Source organism: Beta vulgaris, chromosome 8 (assembly GCF_026745355.1).
Source record: "Beta vulgaris subsp. vulgaris cultivar EL10 chromosome 8, EL10.2, whole genome shotgun sequence".
NCBI classification, from domain to species: domain Eukaryota; kingdom Viridiplantae; phylum Streptophyta; class Magnoliopsida; order Caryophyllales; family Amaranthaceae; genus Beta; species Beta vulgaris.
This window is the reverse complement of record NC_079209.1, coordinates 14,642,765-14,660,995: the sequence shown is the minus strand read 5'-3', so window position 1 is coordinate 14,660,995 and position 18,231 is coordinate 14,642,765. Positions and strand designations below refer to the sequence as shown.

The following is an 18,231-nucleotide window of genomic DNA, read 5'->3' as shown; positions in this document are numbered from 1 at the left end:
AGGACAATAGGCATAATACTCAACTAATTTCCAGAAATTAATCCCAAAGCCACGAGTTATCTTGTAAAAGGTTCATGCATGACATTCAACATAATTACCTTGATCACATAATTACTTTTCAAACCACTTACCACCATCACATTCTCTATGGAGTGTGTTAAAGATTTGCCGACATTTCAAATACCAATTTATCCCTTTTTATTAGTGCCAAATATAACACACCCTCCATGGTAGGCTACTAGTGAGAGGAATTGAGATTTATCACTAGTCATATGTCTTGAGCAGCCTTTGTCAAGATACTATAGGCTGCTTCCTCTCACATTTGCCTGCAAAAGAATCACTTGTTAGTTTTAGGAACCCAGATTTGTTTGGGTCCCTTTTTCTTACGCTGAGCATCAAGTATGTCTTTCCTAACCCAGATTTGAGTAACACGTTTGATATTCTTTGCAATTTGATTTTTCTTTTTGTTGCAGTCGTCAATTAGATGACCATTATTTCCACAAAAATTGCAAATTAGATATTCAGGAAGGCCCACGTATTTTCTCTTTCGGAAGTCTCTTCGTAGGTCCTTACACAGAGCCTGGCACTGTGCGGCTGATTAGTGTATCCTAATCCAGTTTTGCTCATGTTGTTTGTGGTGCTAGTTAATTAAGTAGTTTAGAGCATTCATTCCGTTTGTCCATTTGTCGTGCATTTTACGAGCAATGGAAAGTTGTGATTCTAAGAATTCGACTGAGGTATTTAGATCACTACTTCTTTTTCTGGAAATCTCTAAGTCTCTTTTAACTTTTTCAAGATCTTCTCTTAACTTAGCATCACTAGGCAGCATTGAAGGAACAATACTAGATTCCTGTCTTGAATTTTTAAGTTCAGTCAATTCGTATTTAGTGTTTCAATCTGTTTTTCAAGACACGTTTTTTCAGTTTCACAAACAGTGGATGGCACTGTTCGATTTTTTTATATCATCAGCCAGGATTGTTTTTTCGTGTTTTAGTGTTTGTATCTCAATGTCTTGCTCATCAATCCTTTTCAACAATGTTTTATTTTCTTTCAATAAATCCTTATACTCTAACTCTAATCCAGTCTTTAGTTTGGTCAAATTTTTTATTTCCTTTTTCATGATATCAAAATTATCATTCATGTTTTGACAATCATCAATTACATTACCAAGTAGAGTGACAAGTTGACTTTTTGAAAGAAGATGAATTGAAGGTTTTAAGGAAGTTAGGCTTACCTCACTGTCTTCTACCTCTTCAAGAGGGTTCGAACTTTTAGCCATTAAGCATAGATGTGAGTCGTCCTTGCACAGTGCCGTCTTCAGTGTTGTCTGTACAGCATTCAGACATTTGCCTCGTGGCACTGTGCCACGCTCTGATCTCGTCAGAATCCGAATCTCCCCAGACTGCCGCAATCATAGCTTTCTTGTACTCTTTCTTCGACTGCTCTCGTTTTTCTTAGGCTTTTCTTCATCCATGAGGGCATTCTTTAATCCTGTGATCGAACTCACCACACTTGAAACAACCAGAGTTAGTAGCACTTTTCTTAAGGTTAGAGAGTAGTGCCTTTACCTTTGAAGTTTCCACTTCTCCTGAAGTTGTTGCTCCTGTTCTTTTTTAAGAAATTTTGAAACTTTCTAGTAGAGACGCTAATTCTTCATCACTTTCACTATCATCCGTTTCTACTTCAGTTTTAAGGCCAACCCTTTATTCTTTGGTTCATTTGATTTAGGATCTAAAAAGTTCATGGGTCATTAAAGAACCAATTAGTTGTTCTAGTGAGAGTTTTGTTAGATCTTTAGCCTCTTGAATAGCAGTGATTTTGGGAAGCCATTTATGAGTCAAACTTCTTAACACTTTTCTAACTAAATCTTCAGAAGAATAGTTTTTTCCTAAGGATTTAGTTCATTAGTTATTAGTGTGAATCTGGTAAACATATCTTTAATAGATTCGTCCTTATTCATTGTGAACAATTCATATCATGGACTAGTAAATCTATCTCTAGACTGTTTTACCTCATTTGTACCTTCATGGGCCAATTCCAGTGTGTCCCAAATTTCTTGCTGTAGTACAAGCCGAGATCCTTGATATTCATTAGTCCAATTCCATATTGGAGAATACTCATAGCTTTGAAGTTTTTTCGGCTTTTGCATAGTCAACTGAGTTGTAATCATCTTCGTCTTGTCAATCAGTTTCCTTCAGCATTCTTTACTTGATTAGTATAGGTCCATGTTCTTATGATTCTCACACCATAAGTCTGACCTTGAATGTAGATCCTCATTCTGCTTCCACCATCCGTAATCTTCTCCATTGAAAATGGACACTTGGAGTGTCTGTCTCGAGAGTCATCTTGCATTTCATGATTTCTATTCTCTAGATGTGTCTTACGAGAATAGCCTGCTCTGATACCACTTGTTAGAACCCAAGGTGACACTCAAGAAGGGGGGGTTGAATTGAGTGACGAAATTTGATCGATTTTCGCAAAACTTTTGTTATCGCACAGTGCCAGCCACTGTGCGAAATAATCGTAAATGTCTGATTTGAGTTTTTGCGAAAACTAAAACTTAAACATTAAATTTGATCACAAACAGAAATAACGTGGTTCAATCTCACCTCTGAGATCTACGTCCACAACGAAACAAAACTCTTTATTTCTTTAATCTTAAGATACAACCTCTTGATACAATAAGACTTCCCTCACTACTAACCCTAGTAGTGCAACCAACTCTTAACTCTAAGATTGACACTCTCTATAATAGTGAAATTACAGAAAGAAGAATCCTCAACGTGTGCTTCTTAGTCAAGCAATTAGAGGACAATTACACTCGTATATTCGTTACTTGAATCTGACTCAAACAGTGCTATACTCTGTGCGAAGGAAATAGTTTTCAGCTCTTAATATCTCCGATTTTTCTCTCTGAAAACGTGAGATCTAAAAGTGAATTATAAATCCCTTTTATAAGACTTGGTTTGGACGAAAATCCTTCAAAAATATCTTTATCTTTTAATCCTTAATTTAAGGGATAAAACTCTCTTTTTAGAAAAACAAACTTTATCTTTTTCTATCTTTATCTTTAATCTCAAAAAGATAAGTTTTTTCTTATTAGATTTTCTTTTCAACTAAAATTCTGTTTTTATCAAAAAATATTTTCCAAATCCTTTTTGAAAACCAAATTACGTTGTTTACTAAAATTCTTTTCTAAAACTGTTTTCATAAAATTATTTTCATAAAACACGTTTGTAAAAATATTTTTCTAAAACCACGTTTTTATAAAATTCTTTTTCTAAAACATTTTTTATGAAAATCTTTTATCTTATTTTATAAACTAATTTCCTTTTTATATAGACATATAATATTAACAATTATTTATTTTCTTAACTCTAAGAAAATAATAATTATACTAATTTTATATTTCTATATTTAGCACATAGTATATCACCTAATTCAAGCCTATTACATTTTTACACAAAGTAACTATTCTAAGGAACATATAAACTTGACTTCAATCTTGATTCTTCTTTTCTTCAAAGTCTTCATTTATTAATTCCTTTCTTCATGCATCTGTTTCAAACTTTCATACTATAACATATTATATTAATTTTCATCATCAAAACATAACATGTATATGCACAACAGATTCTCCTTGGTATTTGTAGGAACAGTAACAACGAAGATCTTTAGGAAACGGAGGGAGTATAAACATAACATGGTAATATATTGAAAGGAATATGTTATATAAGGTATTTTTTTTATAGTTCAAAAAAAGATCCATGAAAAGACTACCATGATTTCCGAACGAACGGAAGGAGTCAAGCCAGCAAAGAAAAGACTTTGAAAACTTTCATTCAACTTTTCAAAGGTAGTTTTTTGATAAAAGTTGATTATAAAAAAATAGTTTTTTGAAAATTTTCTTTGATGTTAATATATTGTCGGACGCATTGCCTGCATATGAGGTTAGTACTCTATATTCGATGACCCTGATAAAAAAGATGGGTTAATTAATAGTTGTGCAAATATCAGACGTTCCATTATATTATGGCACCTTAACCTGCCAACAAATCATTTGCAAAGTAAATATGCATAAGAAGGCCCAAAGATTTTGAGCTGTACTATCATTCTGTTAGGACACATGCTGAACCATACAGCAGAAATCAAACTGAATTCATCTTATCATTCATTTTTCTCTCACTCATCATGCCAAATTGTGCCTTTTACCACTCGATAAGTACTTAACAACCTCTAACAAGAAGATTCCCTCCAAAACCCAACCAATTTTGGAGGGAGACCAAACTACCTATATATATATATATAATACACATTGCAACTTCAGTGACCAACACCCTCCTCAAAAAGCATTGAACTTTCTAATAATACTGCTTTCTATATTTCCCATCTACTTAGCTATTAACATGGAATTTTCATATGCTTCCGATCATGATAATGACAATGACAATGACAATGAAAACGACGATGATTCTAAAATATTCAAATCTAAGAACTTAAAAGCAGAGAGGCGGCGGCGTGCGAAACTCAATGATCGACTTCTTCAACTACGAGCATTAGTCCCCATTATCACGAATGTATGCATCTACTTCTCCATATTATATCATGTATAATGTTTTCTACTTAATGATACTCCTATAAGTCCTATCTTAAGTTGAAATATCCCCTAATCTATACCTTACAACTAATTTTCCATCCTAAACCTATTAATGAGTATTAGTTAAAACAGTATTGCATTTAAAATTAGAGACTAGTCAATGAAAGCAAAAATTTCATGAGCAAATGTCAACCGTCCTTCCAATTTTTCTAAAAAATATATGAGCATTGGTAGGATATTACCTGGATAGTAATTAACTACAACTCTTTTTCTTTTTTTTCTGTTAAGATGACCAAAGCATATATCATTAAGGACGCGATTACTTACATTAAAGAGCTTGATAGCCAAGTAAGCGAGCTTAAGGATGAACTTCTTGAGCTTGGAAATACTACTTCTACTAAAGAAGAAACTGAACCACCAATTAAAGATGCAACAAATATTGCAGCAGAAGAGATGAAGTACTATGGAATTGAGGTTTGCATACTAACCAATTGTTACATTAATTTGATATGACAACTTTATTTTATACTTCCTATGTTATATATATCTAAATTTCTTTTGGCAGCCTGAAGTACAGTTGATACCCATTGATGATAACAAATTATGGTTAAAAGTTGTGTATGAGAAGAAACTAGGAGGATTTACCAAATTGGTTGAGGCGGTAACTTGCCTTGGATTAGAGTTCAATGACACAAATTTTACCACCTCTAATGGAGCTGCGATTATTAGTTCTTGCTTAGAGGTATATAAAATGATTATATACCATATTAAAACATATAAGGGTGTTACCAAAGCTTAATTAATTTTTATCACTTACATTTTCAGGTGATGAGTGATAGATGTGTCAACGTTGAAGAGACCAAGGAACTAATGCTGAGTGTGATAAACAGCATATAAAGAATTTCAATTGTGGATTAATAGGAGATTATGGTACTCCATAGTAGATCAGAGAGATTAGATATCTTTTTTTTTATTTATCATAGTATAGTTTTATTATATAGTAAAAGGTAAAAAGCATGCATTTATGTGGGAAAAAACAATTATTGTTTTCTGAAGAGAAAATCTACGAGTTACATCATAACATATGTACTGTAGTACTGTTTGATTCTTTCAGGTATTAAAGATGTACCCTTGATTATCACCTCCAACTTTAGTTAGTACAAGTATATTTGCTCATCTTTCTTACAAAAGGACATACTGATCAATTGAGATACTTAAACGCCATTGTTCTTGTAATGGTTACCAATATGGTATGAATTACTTTGCTGGATTTGAAGTGAATTCGAATGTTGCATGATCGAGTTTACTAGGAGGAGAGAGAGCTTCCAAACTAGATCAATTGATATAATCAAGACATTCATTACTTTCCATCATACAACTAAAGAATATACTACAATTGATAAACTAGCTAGGCCTGATAATCACTAGAAAAACGACGATTTGCGTTGCCTCAAGTGCGTCGAACATAAACCAAAACGACGCAAAAGCATAATTTGCGCCGCACACCAAAAAATGTGTGACGCACATCATTGGTAAATGAGCACTAAGATGAGCTATATGCGTCGCATGTAACATATGAGCGTTGCAAAAGCCCAATGTGCGTCGGACCATCTGACACGTACGACGCAAATTGGGCTTATAATATTGCCCAGCGCCAAAACCTATATGTGTCGCATGCTCCTTTAGTGCGATGCAAAATAGCAATGTGCGTCGGACCCCTGACCCGTACGACGCACATTGGGCTTATAATATTGCCCATCACCAAGACCTATATGCGCCGCATGCTTCTTCGCGTGCGATGCAAAAGACCGATTTGCGTCGGACCCAGGCCCCATCCGACGCAAATGGCTTGACCCAAAATAATATTGCCCAGGCGCCAACGACATTATTCTAATTTGGAGCCCTAAGAATTACATGCACAAAACCTCTCTCTTCTCTCTCACCTGCTAAACATCATCTCTTCTCCGGCGCTCAAGATCATCTTTGGTCTTTCTCGCCGGCGTTCCCTCACCCTCGCCATGAAGTTAACTCCGACTTTGCGGCCGGTGCGTTCACTTCTAATTCTCGTTGCGGTGCGTTCCCTCGCCGTGAAGTTAAAATTCGCACTTCATTTTTCGTCCCACTTCTCTGGCGAACTCACCATCTTCTCCAGTCTCTCTCGCCGGCGCTCCCTCACCTTCGCCGGCGACATTGCAGATTCGCCCTTCCTCTCTCTTTTCTCGGTGCGTGCGCAAGGAAGTGGCACACTCTCTCTCTGCTCTGCCTTACCACTTCGTCGGCTCTCTGTACACCATCGTGCCGCCGCCGCGGACTGACTTGCCGTCGTCGGTCCCGCCGCCGGCAATATATTATTCTTGTTTTTATTTTTATTTTTTTTGTATTAATGTATATTAATTATGTATTTTCAAGTTATCTTAATTTTTTTAGGGGATGCTTTGAATAATCTTAGTTCTATTTTTTGTTACGGGGTTAAAATTAGAATTCAAATCATGATAAACATGTTAAATAATTTTGAGATTGAATCTAGGACGATGTTTGTAGCTTATGAATTTGAATTTGTATAGTTAGTGTAGTGTATAATATCTTGAATACTCACTTTAGAATTATGTGTTTCGATTATGAGTTAGAATTCTTGAATGCTCTCTTTAGAATTATGTGCTTCGATTATGAGTTAGAATTCTTGAATGCTCACTTTAGAATTTGAAACTTATGTCATTCCTTTACATTGTACTTTAGTTGCCACCTTAGTCCTCATCAATTTGAGTTGTGTGCTATTTCTACTGTACATGAAAAAATTGAGTTGTGTGCTATTTCTACTGTACATTACAAAAAAAAAGACAGTTTGGCAACTAAGAATAACGAAAATTCAACAATTTGTTTAATGTGTCTTTGTCTTCATAGTAATCATTCAACACTGCTTCGATTTCCTGCTCGTGCTTCCTCCTTCGCTCTAAAATTGATGGATCTTCTCTATTCGTCCTCTTTGATCGATTAACTACTAATCTATTAAGAAGACCCTCTTTTTCCTTCCTTAACCTTCGTCTTGCAATAAGTTCAGGCTTCTTGGCTGACCACACATAACAATCACGCTTCACTTTGTCTTTCAATTGGTTTAAAGGATGCTCCACTAGACGAAGTGCAAGCTTGCACCACTGAAAGTTTTTGTTAGTTGCCTGAAAATTAAAAACATCAACACTATTAAAAAAATTTCAAAAACATAAATCTAACAAGTAAAAATTATCCCAAAAAACCATAAAGTTATCATACCCTTTTCAGGTCCACAAGTGGAAACTCGTTTGCATTTTCACCATCGTACAGCTCCATACACTTGATTGCATACACACCACAATCATGATTGTTTTCCTTGTTTCTCCAAGGGAAAAAAAAAGAGTCACTTTCTCCAATGTTGGAGAGATCAAAATCACGACATCTCATATTACACCCTTGCATAAAAGCATCAAAAACACGACACTGCATTTGAAGATGAAAAAGTAAAGAACCATTAAAAAAAAGTAACAAAATGAAATAAAAAACAATCCCATCACAAAAGGGTACGTACAAAGTATGTAAAACTATTAAATCGATCCCTCATAAACATATCTCTCAATATCCTTCATGTCTGTATGATTGTCAATGTTTTCAATCCTTTTAGCTTTCTTGTTGAGCACTAAAACAATATAATGATCATCCTTGTGAACAGGAACAAAAATCTGGAATATACACATAACATACAAAAGCAATAGGTCTACCTGAAAGAGAACAAAGAGCTAAATGAAATAGTAACAACACTATATCAAACACAAACGAAAAGTAATGATAAACTTAGAGAACTAGCTGAAACAAAAACTCGGACTAACTGAAAGATTGAAAACACTGGCTGAAATATAAATTAATCCAAATGACAACAGTAATAAATTCAACTGAAACAATAAAGGATGTCAACTGAAACAAAGAAGTAAATTCAATGAAACAAAAAAATAGCAGAAAATGAAATCAAAACTATAACTAGCTCAAACAATTACAAAACTATCAGAAGTAAGCATAATACTATCTGAAATCAAAAGAAAAAAAAGGTTAAACAATAATACAATCCCACTAACCAGATCAACTTGTCGAATATCGTTCCTTGGAAATGTTTTCACCCATGCAGAAAGAGTGTCATTACATTTCTGGAGAAATAAATCATCTTCTTTTGTAACCAACATTTTCTTCTTCTCTTTCCATTCTTTTAATTTCTCATCATATTCACTAGTGCCCTCCAACTTCTTCAAAATAATCTCATTTTCAGCAATTTCACTATCAAACTCAACCTTTTTTGCCTTCTCTTCACACATCCAATTCATATAGTTCTGCAACAAAAGAAAACAGATCCTAAATAACCAACTGAAAACAGATGAAAACAGAATATGACAAACTGAAAACAGAAGATGGCCAACTGAAAATATAATATGACCAACTGAAAGCAGATGTATAAAATAAAATGAAAAGAGAATATGACTAACTGAAATAAAAGTAAGGGAAAATAAAACTAAGCCATAACACTAACCACATAGTACACCATCAATAGAAGTGAAAAATAAAAAGAATTGAAAAACTTACTGAAAAAATAAAACTATATTAGATAGAAACACTTACAAAAGGCATCAAATTAAACCAAAATCTCCTCGTTGCAGAAGGTGATTCCTCTTCTTGCCTATTAAACATATATGTGCATCCATCAACAACTCCACTAGTCAACCAACTGTGACGAGGCATGCTAACAAGGTCGAACTTGTACAACTGAACCGAGTTGTTGTTGTCGTGATTCTCGAAGTCCATAATGACATCACTTTGTAGTTCATCTTGCAGAATCAAATTCTTCATCTTTGTAGGTTCAGAATTTGGATCCAATGAGACCCTTGAAACGTCGTCAAACTCATTTAGAAGAGATAATCAACCAGCAACACGTTTTCAGGAGAGAGATCATTCAGGTACTTGTTATATTGTTTCAAGCTTCGACACAAGATTAAGCCATGATTATTGACAGGGATAGCCTGCAAACCAGGTGCAGAAGAAGAACCAACACCAGCTACGTCTTCAATATTTTTCTTCACATCCTCTTCTTTTTTCGGCTCTCCATAATCAACTCCATATTTTGCAATCTTCTCAATGATCTTATTCAAATCATCATCCTCAGAATCATCACCTTTTTCCTCCACTCTCGAAACTTTTTCAGAGTTCTCCGAATTATAGTCATAGTCCCACCACTTCAATAATTCAGGTGTTAAAAGAATTTCTGACTTTGAATGATTCTTAGGTATCTACGATTTGTATGATGATTGATCAAGAGAAGAATAAGAGCGAGCCATCACCCTGCATTGCATTAAAATATGAAAAAAAATTAAACAAAAATGACAGACATACTAACTGAAACATAAACTAATACTAACTGACAAGAAACATACACTAACGGAAATAGAAACAGATACTAACTGACAAGAAACATACACTGACTGAAACATAAACTAATACTAACTGACAAGAAACATACACTAACTGAAATAAAAACACATACTAACTGATAAGAAATATACACTAACTAAAACATAAACTAACACTAACTGACAACAAACATACACTAACTGAAATAGAAACAGATACTAACTGACAAGAAACATACACTAACTGAAACAGAAAAATAACTAGATTAAAACACAAACGAGCGGAAAAATAAACTAATACCTACTAAAACAAAATGCAGTCTAAAAAAAATAAAAACTATACTTACACGAGGATATTTTACTTTAACTGGAGTGATGATTGGAATTGAACTTCCAACACCCTCACCACTGTCTGCACATCCAACACCCTTACCAACAGGACTCGGAGTTAATAGTTGGAATGAAGGGTATGAAGGATAAGCACTTTTAAAAGCAAGACCACTATCAGGACCACCAACAGGACGCTGATGACACAGAAGGCCAACATAATCAGAGATCTTTTTCCCTTTACCAGAAGAATCAACTTTCGAAGACCTCCTACTATAGCCGTGACACAAAGAAGATGCCCTTGATATTGAATCCCTCTTCTTGAACACGTTCTCAACAACTTCAACAATGGGAGGAGGAGTAGAAAGATCAACAACTTCAATAGCACCGGTAGGAGTAGGGATAGGTGTAGAATCAATAATCTGCTTCTCACAAGAACTCTTCTGCAAACCAGAATCATGAGTAACACTCTTATCCTTATCCTTATCCTTATCCTTATCCTTACCCTTTTTAAGTTGATCATTATCACTTTTACCATCAACATTCCTCGTCTTATCATCTTCCTTTGGTTCTTTCTCATCATCTTCATTCAAAAACAAAAACAATAAAAAAAAGCTAAATACACAAGAGCTGAAAAACACACAAAATAAAAAATGAATCAATTCATTGACAAACTGAAACAATGTTTCCACCAGATGAAATAAAAACAAATATAAAAAGTTTCCTTTGGTATTTATTAAATTTTCAGCTGGTATTTATGTTATTTCAGTTAGTGTTTCACAATTTTCAGTTGGTATTTTTATTCTTTCAGTTACCTCTTTAACTTTTTCATTTAAACAAATGTATTCCACTCAAACTGAAACAATGTTTCCACCAGATGAAAAAATCCAATAATCAAATGAAAACAATAAAATGAAAGGAACTTACTGTCACCATAATCTTTATTTCCTCCTTTCTCTTCATCTCCATGAAGACCAGCATCAGAATCATCATTATCATCCTAATGCGTGCTTCTTTGTCTCATTATCATCCTGACCATTCTGGTCATCATCATCATCATCATCATCATCATCATCATCATCATCATCACCATCTTTAAGTTGATCATCATCACTTTTACCATCAGCATTCCTCGTCTCATCATCTTCATTCAAAAATAAAAACAATAAAAAACAAGCTAAATACACAAGAACTGAAAAACATACAAAATCAAAACAAAAAATGAATCAATTCATTGACAAACTGAAAAAATGTTTCCACCAGATGAAAAAAAAAATGGACCAACTGAAACAATCCAGCAATAAAATGAAAACTTGAATGAAATAAAAAACAAATAGAAAAAGTTTCATTTGGTATTTATATAATTTTCAGCTGGTATTAATATTATTTCAGTTAGAGTTTCACAGTTTTCAGTTGGTCTTTTTATTCTTTCAGTTACCTCTTTAACTTTTTCATTTAAACAAATGTATTCCACTCAAACTGAAAAATTGTTTCCACTAGATTAAAAACTCCAACAACCAAATGAAAACAATAAAATGAAAGCAACTTACTGTCTCCATAATCTTTATTTCCTCCTTTCTCTTTCATCTCCATGAAGACCAGCATCCGAATCAGGAGCACATTTTCCAACATCTTCCTGCTGCTTCTTTGTCTCATTGAAAAGAACAGTTTCATTCCGCTTCACCAACGGTGCAATTGTAGGATCAACTTTGTTTGCGCTCTCTTTTGCTGCCCAATGACGCATGCATATGTTGTCAATTAGATTCAAAAACTCTGGATTAAAAACATCGTCACTGTCATCCAGAGAAAGACTGTCTTGAGACAGCTTATTAATTTCAGTTAGCATTGTCAACTTTCAGTTATTCAGCCATTTTTACTCAAACTTATTAACTTAGCATCCTTTATATACTGAAAAAAGTACAAATAAAATTTCAAAAATAATAAAAACATATGATGAAAGAAACTCATAGGAACATCAAGACCATCTATTTCCACATCGGTCATCAAAGTAGGAGGTAGATCCATAACAAGCTGCCTAGTTGAAGGTGATGGACCCTAACCACCTTTATTGTAGGAGAAGCAGACTTTATAACACTAGCAGCACTAACACTAGGAGCTTTGAACTCAAGTACTCTATTGCCATCTTTCTCCTTCTCTTTTTCACGCTTCACTGGCAGAATAAAATCCATGTTCATCTCAAACTGCTTCACAACACTAGTCAAATGCTTATCTTCCTACCAATAAGTGATAAATGGCTTACTCACATTTGAGAAATCAAGATTGCGACACTTGAAGTTGTGAATAACAGCAAAAGCCAGAGCACTCATGCATCTCCAGAGCTTAAATGTGACTTTCTTCTGTCCCAACTCGTTCTTCCTCAACATTATATTCTGATGATAGTCCAAGACAGCAGTACAAAGACTACGTAACACGTATCCACACCAATCGTAACTTGAAATCATAGTTACATCTTCCAAACTCTTTGCACACTTTAAGGCAAGCCCTAAATCACCACGTGGACAAAGGAGCTTTGACAAGGAAAAAATAACAAACATCTTCTTAAAATCATCCCCACTTTGATACTTCTTAAACAAATAATCCCAGTTTTTTTTACTAATATATGGCTTTTTAGGATCAGAAAAATCAAGCAACCTATGCCAATCCCTCCTAGCACTTCCTGCCTCAACCGGACTACCTTTCCTCCTAAAAGCATCATCATCAATCAACTCAACTGCTTTATCTGATACAGGTAAACCCAACACATCCCTAATGGTAAACTTATCAAAAATTACTTTCCCATTCTTTGTCATATACATCATTCCAGAAGCAATGTAGTTCAACAACAACTCCAAATAGAGATTCGAACATGACTTCTTTATTCTAATATCTAGAAGACTGCCAAAACCAATTTCCCTAATGTCTCTTTGCCGCTGATCATTGTGGTTACTAACAACTTCATGTAAATTAGAATAATATGACAATACATGTAGACTAATAGACTTACTTTCTTGCTCTGTCAATTTCCTAAGAAAAGTGAACAAAAATAAATTAAAAAAAGACAGAAACAATCATATCATATAAAAGGAGAATAATGAAAAAACATACGATCGACCAAAAGTGTCTTTCTCTTCGTCTGGATTAAACCTTGCAAATGTAAACTTCATTGGTGATAAATCAGCTTTGCCTTTCTTCTTAGACAATGATTTATCACAGCTGAAAAAAAGAAAGTTTAATCAAATAAACAATATCAAGACCAAATGAAAGAAAGACAACACAAGTTGAACGAATAATAAGACTAACTGAAACAAAGTAAAATAACCAAATGAAAAAAGAAGCACTAACTGAAAGGAAAAAAGAACAAAATGAAATAAACAAGCAACAAACTGAAACATAAACAAACAATTGAAACACAAAAAATAATCACATGAATCATTAAACAAGCCAAATAAACAAATTAAGCAATTCAATAAAATCTGAAAGAATTTACACACCAACTGAAAGAATACAAGAATCAACTGAAAGAATACAATAATCAACTGAAAACGTCAAAAAATCAAAGAAAAACAAAATAAAAAATACTAAATGAAAGGAATAAATGTCTAAATGAAAGAAAAACAACATCAACTGAAAACATATGTGAATGATACAAAACAACAATTAAAACACACCAAAAAAAAAACAAAATATGTAAATGAAACAAAGACAACATCAACTGAAACAAAAAACATAATAAAATGAAAGAAATACAATAATCAACTGAAAACGTCAAAAAATCAAAGAAAAACAAAATCAAAAATACCAAATGAAAGGTAGAAATGTCTAGATGAAAGAAAAACAACATGAACTGAAAACATATGTGAATGATACATAACAACAATTAAAACATACCAAAAAAAAAATATGTAAATGAAATAAACACAGCATCAACTGAAACAAAAACATAATAAAATGAAAGAAATACATATCTAAATGAAACAACAAACAAATAAAATGAAAAACAACATAAACACTACGAAATGATAAAAAAACAATACCAACTGAAAAAAATCACTTAACTAAATGAAATCGATACAGCTACTAAATGACAACAACATCCATCACAATCAAATCAAAAAAATAAACAAAGTAAACAGACAAAAAAAGAAATGAAACAAAAACAACGATAAAAGAAAGTTTTCTTCGAAACATACCTTGGATCATAATCACAATCTTTATCTTTCTTCTTCCCAGCAGTAGACACAACCAAAAGTTTTCCTGAAGATGCGTCAGTCTTCACCTTCTTTGACTTCGAGCTGCATTACAGTTACAACAACAACACACTAAGAATTTGAAAAAAAAAAAAAAAGATGCAGCAAAAATCAAACCAAATTATACCTAGAAACTTCATCTATGATCCTCTTAACCATATTTGCAACGCAACAATAATAAATTACGAACCAAAAAACAAAGAAAATTTCAATGGCAGAGAAGCAGAAAAATTAAGAGCAAAACTAGAAATAATGAGAAATTAAGAAGAAACAGTTTTAAAACTAGAAAGAATCAAGCATGAACTACATGAGAAACAGTTTCAAAATCGTCAAAAGATAAAACCTAATAACCGTTCAATGTTTATTTTTAAAAGAAACAAATATTAAACAAAAAAGCCCGCACGTGTTTTCTTGGGCTCAGCCCGTCCGACGGAAAATATTGGGTCAGACGGTCTGACCCAATACTTTCACTATTTTTGTAACACCCCTATGGGGACCACGAGCCCGCTAGTAGATATTGTCCTCTCTGGGCCATAGCCCCTCAAGGATTTGCTTTGGAGTGGGAACGACCCACCCAAAAGGCCTCTACTAGGTTGAGGTATCCACCTCTATATAAAGAAGGCTTTGTTCTCCTCAACTTCCGATGTGGGATGGCTTTTACTCCCTTTCCCCACCCCCCTTAAAGGGTGTCTGCGTCCTCGAAGGCACGACAGAACATCGAATCGGGCCCTGGCTCTGATACCACCTGTAACACCCCTATGGGGACCACGAGCCCGCTAGTAGATATTGTCCTCTCTGGGCCATAGCCCCTCAAGGATTTGCTTTGGAGTGGGAACGACCCACCCAAAAGGCCTATACTAGGTTGAGGTATCCACCTCTATATAAAGAAGGCTTTGTTCTCCTCAACTTCCGATGTGGGATGGCTTTTACTCCCTTTCCCTTGTAACACTCCTCTGGGGACCACGAGCCCGCTAGTAGATACTGTCCTCTCTGGGCCCTAGTCCGCAAGGTTTTTCTTTGGAGTGGGAACGACCCACCCAAAAGGCCTCTACTAGGTTGAGGTATCCACCTCTATATAAAGAAGGCTTTGTTCTCCTCAACTTCCGATGTGGGATGGCTTTTACTCCCTTTCCCCACCCCCCTTAAAGGGTTCTGCGTCCTCGAAGGCACGACAGAAACATCGAATCGGGCCCTGGCTCTGATACCACCTGTAACACCCCTATGGGGACCACGAGCCCGCTAGTAGATATTGTCCTCTCTGGGCCATAGCCCCTCAAGGATTTGCTTTGGAGGACAATATCTACTAGCGGGCTCGTGGTTCCCATACGGGTGTTACAATTTTAAAATCAGATATGGCTGGGAATTTTCCATGAATTGTTAATGGTTATAACTACATTGCTTCGTCCAATGATCTCATGATTGAAGCTAACTTAGCCTACACTTAATGGAAACGAAGGATGAAAGATGTTTGGCTTCAGCATACTAACACTTCAGCTAAGATTTGTTATAATAGGGCTAATCTTAGAAGTGCTAAGAATTACATCCATTAACTACAAAATGAGATGGGTATTTTGATACATCCTCAAGAAGACATGTTAACTTTAGTGGTTAAAGTGTTTAAAGAAGGATTTGGAGCTCCTCCAAACCAACCTGATGAAGGGACTATTGTTAACCTAGTAAATGAGATGGATCTGCCTTCTTTATCGGAGGATCAATGCAAGTTATTATTAGAAATTCCTATGACAGCTGAAATAAAATATCACATGTTTGATATGAAAGATAATGCTTCTCCAGGCCCAGATGGTATCACTTCTAAAATTTTCAAAATTCATAGGAATGTAGTAGGGCAATCTACAATTCAGGGATTTTCAAAGTTATTTTTACAATAGGACAACTGCTTAAATCTTGGAATCAATCCATTTTAGTTTTAATTCCTAATGTATTGTCTCAACAAATCGCAAATCAGTTGAGGCCTATTGGTTTATGCAATACACTTTACAAGTGTGTTACCAAGTCTATTTTGAAAAGATTAAAAGGCTTTCTGCCTTCCATTATTACAGATTATCAACATGCATTTGTTGCTGGAAGACTAATGAGTAACAATATCCTATTAAGTCATGAACTTAGTCACAAAATTGCTACAAGAAATTAAGGAACTTGTCCTCTAGCTGCTATTAAGATGGATTTATCTAAAGCTTATGACGAGATTAGTTGGAGATTTTTATTTTGTCTTCTTAAGGCTTATGGCTTTCCTAGAACTTAGATTCATTTGGTGCAACAATATTACATTAGTTTCTTACATGGTTTTGTTTAATGGTGCTCCTTCTAACTTCATTCCAAGTCGGGGTCTTCGTTAGGGTGACCCACTTTCTCCCTACTTATTTATCTTTGGAATGGAAGTTTTATCCAGAATGTTATATTTGGCTCAAGATATTAGTGAATTCAAGGGTATATGACTTTTAAGAAGAAGTTGTGCTATTTCTCATTTGTTTTCTGCAGATGATGTTATGCTTTTTTTTCATGCCTCTGCTCAAGCTGCCCAAAATCTTCGTCAAGTATTAATAGATTCAGCTTAGTTTCTGCTTTTTTTTTTGGTCAGGCAAGGTTATATTATAGAATGCCAGTTAAGTCCAATGTTATTTTACTTCAAGCTCAGAATTTTAAGGTTAGCAGTATCATCTCTAATGATCCTCATCCACATTGGAATGTTCCCCTTGTTCGGCAGATGTGTTGTTTCAGGGATACTCAAGATAATCCTCATGTTGAGCTTCATCATGTTAACAGACCAGATAAGTTAGTCTGAGATCACCATAGTTTTGGTTCATTTATTGCTCAAAGTGGCTATGCTTTCCTTAATTCACTATACTTTAAGTCCTTTGAATTGCACTCTCTTCGAGTTTCTTTGGCACTACTTTCATATTCAACCCAAATGAAAGCTTTTCCTTTGAAAACTTTGTTATAATATTCTTCCGGTAAGAATCAATATAGGTAAATGAGAGTTTTTTTTCTTCGTTTGTGTGTGTTAAAGTAGGCACTACTACTTCATAGTACTTCATAGTACATCAGTACTGATACTACAGCAGCAGTGTGTGAGCACTACCTAGTGTGCTGCAATCCCAAGGAGGATTTTCTCTCTGGCTTTTAGTGCCAATCATTAATGTTATTGTCCTTTTGTGTTGCTGGCAATTATGCCGTTTATTTCAGCACTTTCCTAGGAAACTTCTTGTGGTTTTCTCTAGTCTATAAAAGACTAGGTTGGAAGCTGTTTTCAGCATCACAAATTGAATGAATGTATGAGAGAAAGTAGTAAAGAAAATTTATGTCTTGCACCAAATGTTTTCATGGTATCAGAGCTTAGGCTCGAGAATTAACTACATCTCTCATGTTTTTTTGCTAAAACCTTCCCTAAACACATCTAACCTTTCAACCTACTCTCAAAATAGCTAAAAAGAAAAAATCTGCTCTGACTAACACCACTATAGAGGTAACTAGTCCTCTGTATCTCCATCCATCAGATGGAAATGATTTTCTGATAGTAGAAAAACTACAAGGATCTGCTAATTACAGATCTTGGAAGAGATCAATGGAGATTGGTCTGGCATCAAAAAGGAAACTGGGTTTTGTTTCAGGAGTGGTAAGA

The 18,231-nt window shown here is 34.6% G+C and overlaps 1 protein-coding gene across 1 annotated transcript; it reads left to right on the top strand.

The window, feature by feature from the left end:
• The first annotated feature begins 4,406 nt into the window (after window positions 1–4,406).
• Window positions 4,407–5,931, top strand: LOC109135733 (transcription factor DYT1). The gene is made up of 4 exons (XM_019251276.2): window positions 4,407–4,577; window positions 4,886–5,071; window positions 5,163–5,339; window positions 5,423–5,931. The coding sequence occupies exons 1-4, from the start codon at window positions 4,407–4,409 to the stop codon at window positions 5,492–5,494; spliced, it is 606 nt and encodes a 201-aa protein (XP_019106821.1). The 3' UTR covers window positions 5,495–5,931.
• The last annotated feature ends 12,300 nt before the right edge of the window (window positions 5,932–18,231 follow it).